The sequence below is a fragment of the Anopheles maculipalpis genome, chromosome 2RL, assembly GCF_943734695.1.
Source record: "Anopheles maculipalpis chromosome 2RL, idAnoMacuDA_375_x, whole genome shotgun sequence".
Lineage (NCBI taxonomy): Eukaryota > Metazoa > Arthropoda > Insecta > Diptera > Culicidae > Anopheles > Anopheles maculipalpis.
Window position 1 is genome coordinate 74,705,150 of NC_064871.1, and position 15,075 is coordinate 74,720,224.

Genomic DNA, 15,075 nt, shown 5'->3' on the forward strand with positions numbered 1-15,075 from the left:
TTTAAACCAACGCAAAGAATTAACTTTGAGAAAAAAAAAACATCCAAACCACTTACATCGAAGTACAGGAACCACGCAGAAAGCTAGATCAGTTTCTATTTTTCGGTACGGTTTTCGGTTTCTATTTCAGTGCTATTAAAGCGTAACAACGTGGAGACACGACCGGTTCGAACAATTGCACCAAAAAGCTACGATCATATCCACACTCCCTCAGGTACAGCAGGCGATCCAATAGGATTAACGTTTCAATTACCGGTGCAAACTGTTGCCTTACAAGGTAAAACACTTTCAACTGTTCCAATTCGACGCTGAACCGGCCTACCAGCTCCAACAAACAGTCGTCCGTTACCGTCACGCTTTCCGTCAGCCCTAACCGTCGAATGGATTTTCTTACGTAGTCCACAAACCCATAACACTTGAGCCTTCCGACTTGGTGGGATTTTTTCTCACCACGCTCTAGAAACACTACCTGCAGCAAGGCTCGATAGCCCAGCTTGTCGCTAGGATTTTCACGATTCGTACATGCCCGTTCGATCGATTCTGCTGCTAAGTTGCGCGCATTACGTCCAAGGGAAAAGGAACGACCCTGTAGATAGCTGCTCATCGGGAACCCATATCCAGGATTGTCGGAAACTTTCGTCGGGTTGTAAAACTCATCCACAATGAACTGTTCCTGCATCAGATGGTAACAGCAGCCAACGTTACAGATACCCTTAATGGTGGGATTCTGGTGAAACAAACGTAGGCAGTTGGGCCCCAAATTACCACACGTGTGCAAGCCGCACAGACAGAACGTGCTGTGATTACCCTCGGGAAAGTAGACGGTGGCCAACTCGATCAAGTTTGTGTTGAAATCGATCAGCTGGGTGGCCGTCCGGTAGAGTGTGTTTAGTGAATCCTTCTTTACTAAGTTGTTGAAATATTCATCCTCCTCCAGGTTCGACTTCCGAACCGCTTTCGGAATTTTGTTCTGTAAATGAAAGTTTCAATAAAGGGAGCGTTCATAAATTACGTAACGCTTGAAGTAGGATTGGTTTCTCTAGCGTTACAATTAGTTACACAAGGGCGTTACAATGTAACGCTCTTTCTTACCTTCAGACGTTCAAGACGCTTCTCTGCATTGCTTGTATTTTCTTCATTACAATCCACGCCAAGCACTTTGATGCCGTGTTCCAAAGCAATCCTAGACGACAAATAGCCTTTCCCATCGCCCGCATCAATAACCAAAATGTCTTCCAGCTTGGTAGTGGAACTGCCCGCTGCCATAGCCGTGCAGAGGGAAGCAACGGCAGCAGCTGCTACCTCCACCTCGTGGCGCTTTTTAACATTCATCAATTCAGTCATATTCAACCTCGTTTCCTTGCGATGATCCGAAAGCGCATCTTTAAACTCGTCCAGTGTAAGTGCCGTGCCTAGCACCGCGCTTCCTCCCAATCGATAGCGGCGTGTGTTAGCGATAAATGCATTTACGCTCGGAAAACGACTCTCATTCTGCAACCCTGGCTCGAACTGACCCCAGAATACTTCCTTCGCCTCCAGATAATCTTTAGCCGTTCGTAACTCTTGCTGTATCGCTACCGGTACAAACCGTTGCCAGTGCTGTTCGGTGAGATAATCCACCATATGGCAGTTGATAAATTCCATGTTCGATGCTAGGAAGCGTACGATCGTATCCACCTGTTGCCTGATCCGGTCCATCGCGTGTGGCTTAAAACGAAAGATCATTCGGGTGTGTGTATTTGTAGGGAAGTTTAAGCAGTGCACAGAGCCGTCGAAATTTGTTCCGTATCTGTTGCAAATTGTGCAACAAATCAACGGCCGGATCGTTCTCGCGGGGATACTTTTCCAGTGCAGTTAGCAGTTCCTGCCGAATGGATTGCGCTTTCTCGTTGGGTGCTGACTCTGGTTGGAATATAATCGTCGTCACAATAGTGTGGTAAAAACCAATTTCACGTCCAATTTCTGCTCCTTTCTTGTAACCGTAATCTTCTGCCTCCTGCACAGATTCTTCTAGCCGGCCGTCTTCCAAGCCTTGGTGGAAGTATTCACCGATTATGCGTTCCTCGGTTAGAAAGATGTCTTCAAACGCATCGTTTATGTCGTCCACTTCTTCGCTGTTTTCGACACGGTTTAACTCAATTTCGGAGCTCGTCATAATTCCTTTTGGAACTTGTGGAAATCACTTGCGGAAGCCATGCGATTGCGTATTGGGTTTTTTTATGCAGAGATGTAAACAAAACAAAAAGGAAACCGGCAGCTGTCAAAAAAACTGAGCAAAAAACAGCTCAATCAACAGAGCTACGATGTTATACGCAGAGTCAAAATGATCATTTCCTATAGGTTGCGAACACGTGTACGCAAACACCTTGCAAACTTGAGCATAAACTGAAAATTTGACCAATAATCAAATAGTTTACACGATAAACCTCGAAAAGGTCCTCCTAGAACAATTTTTGTGCAACACTACACTGTGTCAATTATGTTGGACAGTGTATTTTTGGCGAGATCAAAGTTTGATCGTTGAATACTAAAACGTCGAAAAATAAACGTGATAGTGCATCTCATTCGCACTAACGAGGTTTCTAATGGCATCTAACAGAGGGCAAATATTCATATGAGAGAGACTCTCTAAATGTGAGAGTGTCACCCAAATGTGATCGAACATTACATTACATGGTATCGAACGTGTTAAAATGATTCGTACACAAAAATAAGAATATGAAAAGTGAAACAAAACATGCATTTAATTAAATACTTCAACCTCAAAAATGTTAAGTTTTTATTAAAAGTACCGATTTTTTATGCTCGGAACTAAGTTTCCTATGAATATGTTACAAGGGCAAAGGGCTGCATATTGGCCATTATAATTTACTTTCGGTCGACGGAAGATGCATGGAAACATTCTGAGCTTAAAAGAAAGCAAAATTCAAATTTAAGATTCATATTTTTACAGATACAAATAATTCTATGCATCCTTGACGACATGTGCTGCAACTTTTAGAGTTTCCACTTGGCTTTAAGAATTTTTTAATCGATTCTTATTTTATTTTTATAAACTCGAAAGTTTTTCGTCCAAGCACTTCCACGTCGACGTAGTTCCTTTGCAGTATACGACATTGGTTTTGAAGCGGTTTTTGTCGCTTGTGAAGGGGACGTGAACACTAGAGTTGAAATTGATTTTTTGCATACAAAACAGGTTTCCACATGCTTAAATGGATGCAAAATGTAGTTAAATTGTTTTAATAACATTATTAACAAAGAAATTTTGTTCAAGAAAATAAAATCCACCGACTGTTCTACATCAACACTGCGCTCAGTTTGACACTGTGCTACATTCCAGAAATTACGAACTGTCAAAATCAACCCCCATCCCCTCCAACTTGTGTTTTCAGTGCGTGTTTTCCTTTTTGCAAAACCGCATCGAAAATCGATCCGCAATCCGACAGCCGATGGCAAATGTTTTGAATTGGTGTGAATTGGCGTGCAATAAATAGCCGATGAGTGTGTGCCGCACACAACTGCATCCCGACCATTAGCCGCGCTTAATTTCGCTCTCTCACTTGGCGTGGGGAATTCTAATCAATCAAACACTGGCGGCCGCTGCTGGTTGCTATCGAAAGTGATAAGAAAACGGCGTGTGGTGTACGCGAAGCTGAGGAATGGTGATGAGATAGTGGTATGGTTGAAAAATTGATAAAAATTTAGCTGACTGCACATAGCCGCCACACATGCGATTAATTGAGTGTGTTGAATCGAACCAGTGAAAAAGCTGAATAGTGTGGTTCTGGTGCAATTTTTACATAAGACAGCTGCCTAAGAGTAAGCGATCCAAAGTCCGATCATCACACAGCAACGAATCAGCACACAAAATGGCAAAATATTATGAAAATGCCACCATCTACAACTATTCCTGGGATCAAGTAACGCAAGGCTTCTGGAACCGCTACCCAAACCCGTACAGGTAAGAGAGCCCTTCAGATGTGGGCCCATTTCATCACACACCGTCACGGTTTCGTTAGTTCAAGAACGTGCCTGGTCGTGGTCAAAAAATAGCTGCAATTTTAGGTTGCGGCAGGCACTCGCACTGTAGCCAACTGCGATCCGCACACAGCATGTTGCATGCTGTATGTTTCCCTTTGATACACACACAAAGCACCATCCCACACCATTATGTAATGCGTATAGCGCGCACGGAAAGCGCGAGTTATTCGCTACACATCATGTTGCCTTCCCTTGCCTTGTGCTTGTGTCTGTGTGTGTTTGCCGGTTCAACACGTTTTAATTCCTCTCGTTTTGTTCTATTTTTGTGCATCATCAACACCACCCGACCACCATGTAATGCCGGCGACGCTGATGCATCCGTCTGTCGCACACATACGCATCAATCATCGCGACGCTACAGCGCGCACGTACTCTCGGAAGACACCGTCAGCCGGGAGGTGCGGAACGGGAAACTGCACAGCAAGCGGCTGCTGACCAAGACCAACCACGTGCCAAAGTGGGGCGAACGGTTCTTCAAGGCTAAGTCGGTCAATATTGTCGAGGAATCGGTGGTCGATCCGAACGAACGAACACTCGTGACGTACACGCGGAACATTGGCTTCAACAAGATAATGGTAAGAACCGTATGTTCCCCCCAATACACGTAGAGCATTCCTTTAAATTACTCTTCCCTTGATGTCCCATCATAGAGTGTGGTGGAAAAGGTTGTCTACAAATCACTTCCCGACCAGCCGGGCAAAACCATCGCAATCCGATCGGCCTGGATCGATTCATCCGTGTACGGATTCGGTACCGCCATACGTGCGTTCGGGTTGGAGCGATTTAAGAAAAATTGCGCCAAAACGGTCAACGGCTTCAACTACGTCCTGCAGCACATGTTCCCGAACAATCCGGTTGCGTTGGCGGCGGCCGCCGCAGCCAACAAGGACCTCCAAGGTTCCAAGGCACAGAAGCTACGGGAAGCGGCAAAGCATGCGTCCGACCACATGAAAGCGCAGGCGGAACACCTGGTACAAAATCTATCCGTCAAGGGCTAGGAAGGTGGCGGAAAGGAGACACAGGCGGACAATTGACTTGGCGGGCTCCTTTCGTGTAAACCCGTGCTTTGTGTGGTTCGGTAGTAATGGACCGGATAATTCCAGCTTTATGCGTTCTTGGACGCCTTTTCCCCCACCACCATCCCTTTCACTTTCCGGGAGGGTGTGTGTCCGGGTGTTACCCACAAGCGAGCTGTGTTAGTGCGTAGAGTAAAAGTCACGGAATCCATCAAGTGGAATCCGAAATTCCCACACTCTCTCTCTCTCTCTCTCCCTTACAAAAATTATTCCTGCAGACACTAAAGTAAACCCAAACAAGGCCAGCTTTGTAGCTTTGTTCCGCTTCTAGCAGTATTTGTCGTAGTGTGGGACCGTACAAAAAAAAAGGCTGGTCCATGACGTGTTGGATTGGGGCAATCGACCACAATCGATGCGAGTTGTTGATCATCATTCCACAATTGATTGTGAATGTGCTGTGCGGCATTCACGGTTAGTTCCGTTCTTGCACTTGGCAGAGACATTTGTAAAGGGGGAAGCAGTAGCACCATGCGAATACTTGTCTCTACCGCAATGGTGCTACTGCTGCTACAGGGACAAAGAAAGCAAACAAAACGATAATATTATAGTGATAGTTGATTAGTCCTTTTTGTGCAGCATAAGAGAAGGCCATCCGACGAGAGAAGCATGTTTAAACCGACCGTACTGTTTTATTCCCAGCAAATAGGTGTGTTTGTGTGCGCGTGAAAAGATAGGTTAAGTGGGAAGGATAAATAGTTTTACGATCAATCTAGAATATTCAATTGTATGCTACATTAAAAGAGAATAAATTCAATTAAAATTAATAATTTCGTATTGCGACTTTCTTAACCCTATTGCGGACAATCCGGGATGCCCGGGGAGCCATCAAATTGGAAGGCTTATTTAACTTATTTACTTTTTTTAATGGAATTTAAATCAACTTTTTTTTCTTTTTATTGATATGCATACGACGTCTCTACTCTTAGTCGTTTACAAGTTATGAATAATCAAAGATGACACATTTTTTGCACAAATTTCACATTAAAACGCTTCTTGCAGCTTCAATTATAAACAATTATATCACATGTCTAGTGTGCAATTTTCATTAATTCACTAGTAGTAAATAGGAAGTTATAAGTATTTTTGTTTCATTAAAAACCGAGATAAACAACCGTCAACGTTTACTTTGCAAGTTACCGCGTCAGCAGAACAGCACCACGCCTCAACCCGAAGATACCTGACGACAACGCGTGTACCGGAAAGCAACAAGTCAGCAGAACCGGAGTCAGCCAACCCCCATCGACGGAACGGATCGCCAGCGTTATCGGAATAATTGGCCCAGCCAGCGGTATCGGAGCGATTGGCCCACCAAGAGGTAACAAACGTCAGTTTGACCGTAGCAGCCAACACATCGCGGAGCGGTCGAAGGATTAGTAGAAAATAAAAGTTATATTTTTAAAAACCCTAAAAGAACCAACGTTTGGTTCTCTCGCAGTTAAATTGTATTTAGACTGTTCAAATCAATCAGTTTTATTAATTTTGTAAACAATTTTTCGTGTTCAATCGCGAAAAATCGTATTTTTGCTTGCTATTAAGAACGAGGTCTAGTGTAACGGTTTTTATTCAAATAAAAACAACGTTAAGTTATTTCCTACTTGCTGTAAAATTCTGAAAAAATCGTATTATATTTCTGATTTACAGTTCTATAAACTATAAGAGTCATTTGGTTGTAAAATTTAGCTAAAGTACATAACAATATGCGTCATGCCCCACCAAGAAGGTGCTCGTCAGCGACCCGTTCGGCACGAGGCGTAGAGGAGCACAGCGAGCTCGTTGGCTGGATCAAGTGGAGAACATGTCGGAGATCGGATGTAGCCGTGGATGGAGGACTTTGAAGATTCATATCTTGAAAATTATTTAGAATTGAGGCAGCATATCAAATTTAATCTACAAAAGAAGAGTTAACTTTTATCACAATATTCTATTGATATGGAATGCAAAAAAGTTATTAGCCTCCAACTGGAATATGAATTAAATATGAGATATGGACGAATTGACAAACAGCAGCGAGGCCCCGTGCGATCCGATCCGATCAGCGATCGGGTCTATCAGATCCGTCAGTATTGACAACAGCCAATTCATTCCGGGCTGCCTTTCGAGCCGCTCACTCCGCATATAGGAAGATCCGCCTCTGTCTATGGCAAAAGTAACATCTTATTTTATTGCGAATGCGAAATCTCTTATTTAATTGTTGCATGCTAAAACATCAAACAAAAGCTGAATTGTTTCGTTATAAAAAAAAAATCTCTCATCTTCGATCTTCGACCGTTCCCGTTTGCTGCAAGTTGCGAAAACAGTCTTTTAAATGTTTTCTTTCACGCTTCACGCAAAAGTTCTTCCTTACAATTTTTACTAAAAAAAAATGCTAACTACATGCAGCTTAGTTATGGTTGCCAACAAGCACACAACCGTTGAGCCGAATGGGGATGGCTTGTAACTTTGTCTTTTTTATTGGAAAAATTTTTCCTGCTGGTAGATTCCTTACACGTTAAGCTGCTGTTACGCAGGAGCACTTAATAATAATACAAAAAAACAACGATTGTACACATAACGGTTACTGTTTCTTGAAGCTCTTCAAAATCGGGTAGATGTTCTCAAATGCATCATAAATCTCTTGCCGCACTTTGGCTCCCGTTAGCACAACCTTGCCGGACACGAAAATCAAAAGTACGATACGTGGCTTCACCATACGGTAGATCAGACCAGGGAATAGTTCCGGCTCGTACGAGCTGAACCGGCCGTGAGTCAGCACCAAACCTTCGAGCCGAATCGGAAACCGCACGTCGCAGCTACCGACCATGTTTTGTACTTTGAAGTCAAGAAATTTGGCCTGCAAAGAATTAATTGTTCGTTAGTCGAAATAGTAAAACCACCTTCCTAACCCTCTTCTTATGGTTTACATACCGTAAAGCCCAGCTTCTGTATGATACGAGCGTACTTGCGAGCTGCCAGCCGAGAGTCGTCCTCACTTTTCGCTCCGGTGCACACCATCTTGCCGGAGGAGAAAATCAGTGCGGTGGTACGCGGTTCCCGAATGCGCATAATGACCGCAGCAAAACGTTTCGGGTTGTACTCGGCATTACGTGCGTGCAGGGCAATTTTCTTGAGATCGAGCTTGCAGCTCAGGTTCACCGTCGAGACGATGTTTTGCAGCTGTGGTAGGATGGCCGGTTCGCTCGGTGTCATCGGCGTCATCGGTGTAGCGGGGCCCATGGTTTGATGGATGTTAACGCTGCCAATGTTTTCCGGATCTCGGACACTGCCACCACTGCCCTGCGTTTGGCTCGGTGTTGCCGCTGCCTTCGATTCCGTCATTGGAACCATCGGTGACATCAAGCTTTGCTGTGGAAACGAAACACCAATGGATATTTGTAGGAAAAAATCCTTTTTAAATGATCCTTTCCCATTTGTGCTTACCGGTGTCTGTGGCTGGATCATATTCTGTGGGGTGGAAAAGCTGGGAGCGTACGTGTGCATGCTCTTGCCGGACGACGAACCGATTGCCGGCATTGTGTAGTTGCTAGAGCTAAGGCCACCCATCGGCGTCATGTGCGGCATGGACTGTTGCTGCTGATAGGCATGCGGTAGAATCTGCTGATCTTCTTCCGGCTGATGCAACGGCGTACCGATGCTAGGGATCGAAAATCCCGGACTCGGAAGCATCTGATCCATGTTTGTAACTGGACTAGTACGCGCGGCAAATGGAAATAACACTAGTGCTTCGATATGGCTCCCGTCACTGTAAGTTCTTTCGCGTGCGTACTTAACACTACAGTGTTTTGTTACGCGTATAGATGTAAAATACAATAACTAAACCACTAAACACAACAAAATATTGTACAAAACACTTGTGTTTGCCAGATTGCGTCTCTGCGTCTAATTGTTTGCTAGCTTTTCAGCCAAACAGACTTGACAGTTCCATGATAAGCCAGTAGGACAGAAATGGCGTATGACAGTTTTGCGCGTACGGAACAGTGGGCGATGGACATTCAATTATGTGAAAATTTTCAAATTTTATATATTAAAAACCGGTAAAATATTTTGTCGCTATGATAATTTTGAATTTAATTCAAAATACTTCTAATTATTATCAAAATTTCATTATCATATTTGTTGGTAAAATAAAAGAGATAGCTTCTATTAGATTATCTTCGACTGGTTCGACTCCTCTACACCTCGTACTAGTTGAGTCCTGGACGACCACTTTCCTGGTGAGGGGTTAGTCCGGTATCCTGAAAATTTGCCGCAATTATCGTATCCTGCCGGCCGGTATATCTATCGGCAGGATATTAGCATCACTAAACTGCTTAGATAGCTTATGATTCTTCTCTACACGCCCTTCACCCTTCTCCTCGTGGATAAGAGTCTTCTACATTTTATGGGTTTGTGAATCCCACAGAAGGAATAAGGTCCGATAGTCGAAGAAACAAAGGTTTACAAGGTTAAGACTGGGGTTCAAATTTCATTAGGATCATTCCACCGCAGCTGAAGACCTACTATCCAACTACATGACCTAGTAATTCGTATAGCCAATTCAATATTCAAGTCCGAATATCCGCAGAAACGATCATATCAAAGTAACAGAACTCCGCTAATGGTCATCGTCTTCAGCTGATACCCTGATTCTTAACTAAGCTCTAAACGGGAACGACCAGCGTTACCAGTTCCGCTAAGATCAGACGGGCCACCTCTTTATCCTGGGCTAGCTGGTAGAAGTATTTAACCGCGAAACAGAGCCTCAATTCCCCCTAATATTTCCAACGGAGTTGTGAAGCACTAATGAGGTGCGGAAGTAGAATCTCGAATTAAGATTCTCAGAGAAGGTAGGGTGTTCCCAGCTTTGCTCCGGTCGGACAGAAGGAATATTTAGCTGCGAACTGAGTAAGTCAGTGACAATTTCTCTTAATTCTTTCGACGAAGCGGAGAAGCACTACTGCAGTGCAGGACCGATATCCGTAGGGAAGGCAAAGGCAAAACTTCTCCCAAATCTGAAAGAAATCCTCCAAAAAACTTACGAACATTACATATAACAATGGACTTAAATCGATTTATTACCAATAGACTTACCTCAGAACACAACCTAACTAACTTACCTCAGAACACAACCGTAAAAATTAAGTAAAAACACTACAAATACCATACATAGTGTTCACCAAAAGAAAAAACTTTACTCCCAAGGATAAAACACAAAATACAGTTTTTTTAACCAATCAAAACACATGGTTTCGATGGCGCGGATCACGCCATCTTTTGTCTTTTCTCTAGTACTTTTGTACGCCTTGTTTTTGTCTGTCTATCACACTATCAAAACTAAACGACTTTAAAAAAACATACATTTTTCTAGTGTGGTTTTCACATACCGTCATCCTGACATCTTGATCTGTATCTGTGGGGTTTTTTACTTAAAAATATAAATCCTACTATCAATAGCACAAAAAAAAACCGAACACAGGGAGCTGGTTTTTTTTTTGTATTTTGAGTTACTTTTTTCTTTACGTTTACTTTTTTGCTTCTCGCTCTCTTCAAGTATAGTTTTCGTATTCGTACAAGTCACTGGTAGTATTATCCTGCTAAACGTTCATCCAAGTGATAATGGTGTGTGTTTTTTTGTGTTTCTCTGTTTGTGTTTGTTTTTCTTTCTTTATCCAAATGCTTTCACAAAACCGTCACAAGGGCGGAAAGTGGTTACTTGCTTACTATTTTCTAAAATATAGTTACCAACTGTGTAGCTCGAGGCTTTCGCTTTTTTTTTTATTTCGTCAAACTGTGTATCGCTTCGCTTTTGTTGGAGTTTTGAATTCGTACGTTCCGGAAGTAGTGTGTTTGGTAGTTTGTTAGTTAATACTTTCGTTTTTTTTTTTACTTTATTAACAACATTAGGTTCTCGCTCTCCATGTGAATAAAGTGTATCAGATTATTGTTTGAACTAGCACTTGCAGAGCAGCTGTTACAACAGTTTCGATTTCTTCTACAAGGACAAACTCTTTTCTTATAGATAGAAAAAGGACTGGAATAGTGGTGTGTAGGTATGTGTTTGTATAGTTGTGTGTCTTAAGTATATTTTAAGAATTTGCAGAGCTAGTAAGCGGCGAATCCACATCTGTGGAATCAGAGAGCTTCAAACCTTCGACAGAGAAAAGAACAAAGAATAGGCGGAGTGCTAGAGAAGGCCAAAGGATGTGGATAAGAGTTCGTCTTAAAATTGGGACACCTCGGAGCAAGGACTCACTATCCAGCTACGTAGGATGAATAAGTCTAGCAAGCCACTTTATATGACCGACATAACCTGGAAGGTCCTTAAGCCAAGTAGATAAAGAAGAATGCAATAAAATAGGAAAGAAAAGGATAATGTAAAAATTAAACTACGAAAGAGTAGTAGTAGAGAGTGCTCTTCAGCTGTTTATTAATTATTATATTGTTACTCATCTCTTCCATTCGTTTCAACACACCTTCCTGCCTTCCTTCCTTCCTCTGCCAAACACGCAAAGCTTTCCCTTCCTGCCCGCTACCAATCCCATCCTAAACCCTTCCGTTTGTTTCCGGTGACTGTGTGTGTGTGAGTATCTGTGTGTAATGTTTCTTAGAATATAGAGAGTGATTTTTGCGTTCACTTCCGTCTTAACACGTGGTTGTGCTCGGGCGCCATTGTTCGCGCGCTATGCGTCTCTGAAGCACTTACGTTCAAGGATGCACAAACACACACACTCACACACGCGCCCACCCACACACAAGCACACAAACACACTAATGCAAACTCACACATACACAAACACGCACACACACACACACGTACGCATAACGGTGAGCGGTTGTGGGATGGTAGTGGTGGAGTTACACGCCTTGTGGAGTTGGAATTACAGGAGTCAAATGGGAGTTTCTAAGTGTGTTGTGTGTGTGTGTGTATATATATAAGGTATATATATGTATTTAATATATCTTCGTTATCTTTGCTTTGTTTTACGCACACGCGCTCTTTTGCCTTTGCTTGCTTGCTTTTCTTGTGTATTAATCTATTAGTGTGTTTGTTTTAACTTACTTTGTTTGCTTCTTACTTCGGGATAGTGCTTTTTCTTCTTTTGTTCACCCACACACACACTCATGCTTGCTTTAGCTCGCTGCTGCTGCTGCCGCGCTCTGCTCTTTTTTGCGTTTTGCTATCGTGCAAATATTCATCAAACACAACAATTCTTACAATATGCTTACTCGTTCGCTGCAATCCTGCTGCTGCTCTACTAACTTATTTCTCTGTGGATTTGTGTGTTTTCTTTTCATATCATTGTGTCTCCTGCGATTCCCTCTATACTATCAAATACGCTTCCTTATCTTGTGTCCTTATGTGTGCATGTTGTTTGTGTATGGTTTGTTTGTGTGCTTTTTAGTTGTTTTTTTCCTCCTCTTTTGCTTAGTTATAGCTGTTTTTTTTTCTTCTGTGTGTTATTTGCTTTTATTCGTAAGGTTTTCTTTTTTTGGATTTTTTGTTCTCTTTTTTTTTTTGGTTGGTTGCTTTCTAGCATTTCAAATACTTGACCTCAACTCTAACAAACGGCGACAACGACGACGACAACGACGACGAAAGAAAGAAAGGAAGAAAAGGAAGAAAATATCTTTCATTTGGATTTCGTTTTACGTGTGTGTGTGTGTGTGTGTGTGAGTGTGTTCGTTTTCGTTCGCAATGGAACTATGTACACACATACACATGTGTGTGTGTGTGTTTTGATTGTGTAGTTGTTCGTGTTGCATTTATGTACGTGTGTTTTTTGTTTGTTTGTTTGCTTGTTTTTTTTTCATTAAATACATTTTCTTTATCTCTCTTTACTCTGCCGGTAGTAGTTCTTAGTGTGAAAAGCTCTTATTTTTATCAATAATGGTTTTTTTACTGCTTTTACTATCTTCTTGTGATTTGTTTTCTGTTTTTTTTTGTTGTTTCCTTTGCATTTGTTCTACAGCTACACATTTTTGCATTCCAATTGTGCTGCATACTGACACAGTATTTATCTCTTTTTCCTTCTTTTTTGTTTTGTTTTGTTTCAAATCGGTGTTAACTGACATCTTCCTTCTCTTAAGCCTGTTCCTCAAACACATGTTTCGCGTCAAGTTTCGCTTAACTTTTGCTAGTGTAAGCCGCTTATCGTTGTTATCATTGTGAATGGGAGAGTTTGCAAATCTTAAATGCCCTAAACCAGACCAGGTGTGTGAGACAGACGTTCATCGCAACACCGTGGCAAGATAAAGTCTGTGCTCGTTCTTATACATAATTCCTTTGCAAGCATACTTTGTAACCGTACTGGCCCGGTTAGGAATTAGGTGCATTCGATGGTTTTACACGCAAGATATTTGTTTGCCAAATGTGTGCCATTTTAATGGAGAGAGAGATATCAATCGACCCAAATTCTGCGCGATGTTTGGCTAACGCTAAAGCTGCTGTCTGCGCACACTGCCGCTGCTGCTGCTGCTTTTGCCGCTGCTGTTTCTGCTGCTGCTGTTGCTGCTGCTGCATGCGTTGCTGCTGCTGATACTGCGACTGACTGTTGGACAAATTCGTGCTTGTGTTACACGCACACACATTAGCAATGCCGACACACACTAAAATAATCGGAATGGGGGGTTATATGTTAGAATTGGGAAATAACATTATTTACAACATTTTCAAAAAAACAGAAATTATAATGCTATACAAACAATCCTCATATACTTCTCCCATGAAGCCGAATGAACCATATATGGTACTGTAGGATTCAAAAACAAAACCTTTTGTTTCACAATCGTTTTCCAACCACTTGCAGTAAAAATTTGATCAAATTCAAATCCGCACACCAGATTGAATTCCGCGCCAACGTGTCCAACTTTTTTATGTTTTGTGAATAGTATTTTCTATGTTAGGAATAGGAGTCAGTACATTGTGTGATGGAAGTGTTGTTACCTGCAGCATATATGGTCGGAGGTGGTAGAGAATCTTTCCAATATGAACAGAAAATTTTCTGCTCTCGGACAACAATCAATATAAAGCTCTGGAACTGCAGAAGCATACTGCTACCAACAACTGTTGTTTTATAGAGCCTAGATGTACTACTAATTACCAAAAGCAACTGCATCCTCACACTTCATTTCTACTACACCCTGCACTATCTTGTCCTGTGCCAAAATCAAAAAAGCTCCTAACATATGCTTGCACATTTTCTTTCTTATACTTGCGAACGAACGATTGCTTGCTTGTTTTTCTTCAAACTGCCCTATAAAAAACGTAACAATTTTCATAGATTTTAGTTGGTTTTTATTTTTACAAAAAAATGTACACAAATAGATTTAAGGATAGTGTTTAAATTTAATTTAATTTAACTTGTTTTTTTTCCGGGGTTTCCTTTCTATTCCTCTTGCTCTATCCTTTCCTGCCTGTTCTAGAGCTCCGGTGCCTTCCTAATTGGCCTTGCCCATTCCCTAGCTCTCTCTCTCTCTCTCTCTCTCTCTCTCTCTCGCTCACTTTCTCTCTGTTGCTGCCTTCTGTCTATAGGCTGAATAATGAAAACTTGTAAGCTGCACGAAGAGAAAGGTTGTTGATTGGTGATGCAGAAGAGTTAAACGTGTGTGTTTGTGTAGGTAGAAGTAGAGTGTTGTGGTGTGTGTAGTAATAGAAGTAGTAGCTGTAGTAATAGCAGTAGTAATAGAGTATAGGTGGACACGCTAGAATTTTTCAGTGGAATTGCACGGGTGTTGTTGTGGTGGTGGTGATGGTGGTTTTCTTCTTTTTGTTAAATAGCTGTTATTTATATATATATAGGGGAGGGGGGGGGGGGGCAAGGGGGAGGGTTCATCTCATGTGTTTCACACCCTTGCATTATTACAATTAGGAGTTGATTGTATGCCCTTTTTGTTTTTTTTCTTTCTTTTACCATTTTTATTTATCTTCTTATTTATAATTGTGGTTGTTACAATTAAAATTTTTTAAGTTATATGTTTTGCC

At 41.9% G+C, this 15,075-nt stretch overlaps 6 protein-coding genes across 6 annotated transcripts in view; 3 read left to right on the forward strand and 3 right to left on the reverse strand.

Moving 5' to 3' along the window:
- LOC126567469 (cytochrome P450 6g1-like) overlaps positions 1-15,075 on the forward strand; it is a 243,540-nt gene that overhangs the window by 4,282 nt on the left and 224,183 nt on the right. The gene's annotated exons all lie outside the window — the stretch shown is intronic.
- Positions 29-15,075, forward strand: part of LOC126556500 (uncharacterized) — a 518,397-nt gene continuing 503,350 nt past the window's right edge. Inside the window, exon 1 of the mRNA XM_050211763.1 lies at positions 29-46. The gene's annotated coding sequence lies outside the window, so the exon portion shown is untranslated. The remainder of the gene's footprint in view (positions 47-15,075) is intronic.
- LOC126556083 (probable methyltransferase-like protein 25) lies at positions 122-1,725 on the reverse strand. The gene is made up of 2 exons (XM_050211283.1): positions 1,093-1,725; positions 122-970 (listed from the first exon to the last, which is right to left on the reverse strand). Exons 1-2 carry the CDS (start codon positions 1,723-1,725, stop codon positions 122-124), a joined length of 1,482 nt encoding a protein of 493 aa, XP_050067240.1.
- On the reverse strand, positions 1,709-2,155 carry LOC126556370 (protein LTO1 homolog). The gene has a single exon (XM_050211635.1). It carries the CDS (start codon positions 2,153-2,155, stop codon positions 1,709-1,711), a length of 447 nt encoding a protein of 148 aa, XP_050067592.1.
- Positions 3,868-5,088, forward strand: LOC126556310 (protein preli-like). Its single transcript, XM_050211555.1, has 3 exons — positions 3,868-3,961; positions 4,403-4,616; positions 4,692-5,088. Exons 1-3 carry the CDS (start codon positions 3,870-3,872, stop codon positions 5,037-5,039), a joined length of 654 nt encoding a protein of 217 aa, XP_050067512.1. The 5' UTR covers positions 3,868-3,869; the 3' UTR covers positions 5,040-5,088.
- Positions 7,672-8,803, reverse strand: LOC126556211 (uncharacterized). Its single transcript, XM_050211438.1, has 3 exons — positions 8,535-8,803; positions 8,022-8,459; positions 7,672-7,947 (listed from the first exon to the last, which is right to left on the reverse strand). The coding sequence occupies exons 1-3, from the start codon at positions 8,787-8,789 to the stop codon at positions 7,672-7,674; spliced, it is 969 nt and encodes a 322-aa protein (XP_050067395.1). The 5' UTR covers positions 8,790-8,803.

Coding starts and splice junctions, on each gene's coding strand:
- LOC126556083 (XM_050211283.1), bottom strand. CDS start 1,725: ATGATCTTTCGTTTTAAGCCACACGCGATGGACCGGATCAGGCAACAG. Junction 971..1,092: donor AGCGTCTTGAACGTCTGAAG/GTAAGAAAGAGC, acceptor TTTCATTTACAG/AACAAAATTCCGAAAGCGGT.
- LOC126556370 (XM_050211635.1), bottom strand. CDS start 2,155: ATGACGAGCTCCGAAATTGAGTTAAACCGTGTCGAAAACAGCGAAGAA.
- LOC126556310 (XM_050211555.1), top strand. CDS start 3,870: ATGGCAAAATATTATGAAAATGCCACCATCTACAACTATTCCTGGGAT. Junction 3,962..4,402: donor CGCTACCCAAACCCGTACAG/GTAAGAGAGCCC, acceptor GCGACGCTACAG/CGCGCACGTACTCTCGGAAG. Junction 4,617..4,691: donor TTGGCTTCAACAAGATAATG/GTAAGAACCGTA, acceptor GTCCCATCATAG/AGTGTGGTGGAAAAGGTTGT.
- LOC126556211 (XM_050211438.1), bottom strand. CDS start 8,789: ATGGATCAGATGCTTCCGAGTCCGGGATTTTCGATCCCTAGCATCGGT. Junction 8,460..8,534: donor TGATCCAGCCACAGACACCG/GTAAGCACAAAT, acceptor TCGTTTCCACAG/CAAAGCTTGATGTCACCGAT. Junction 7,948..8,021: donor TACAGAAGCTGGGCTTTACG/GTATGTAAACCA, acceptor AATTCTTTGCAG/GCCAAATTTCTTGACTTCAA.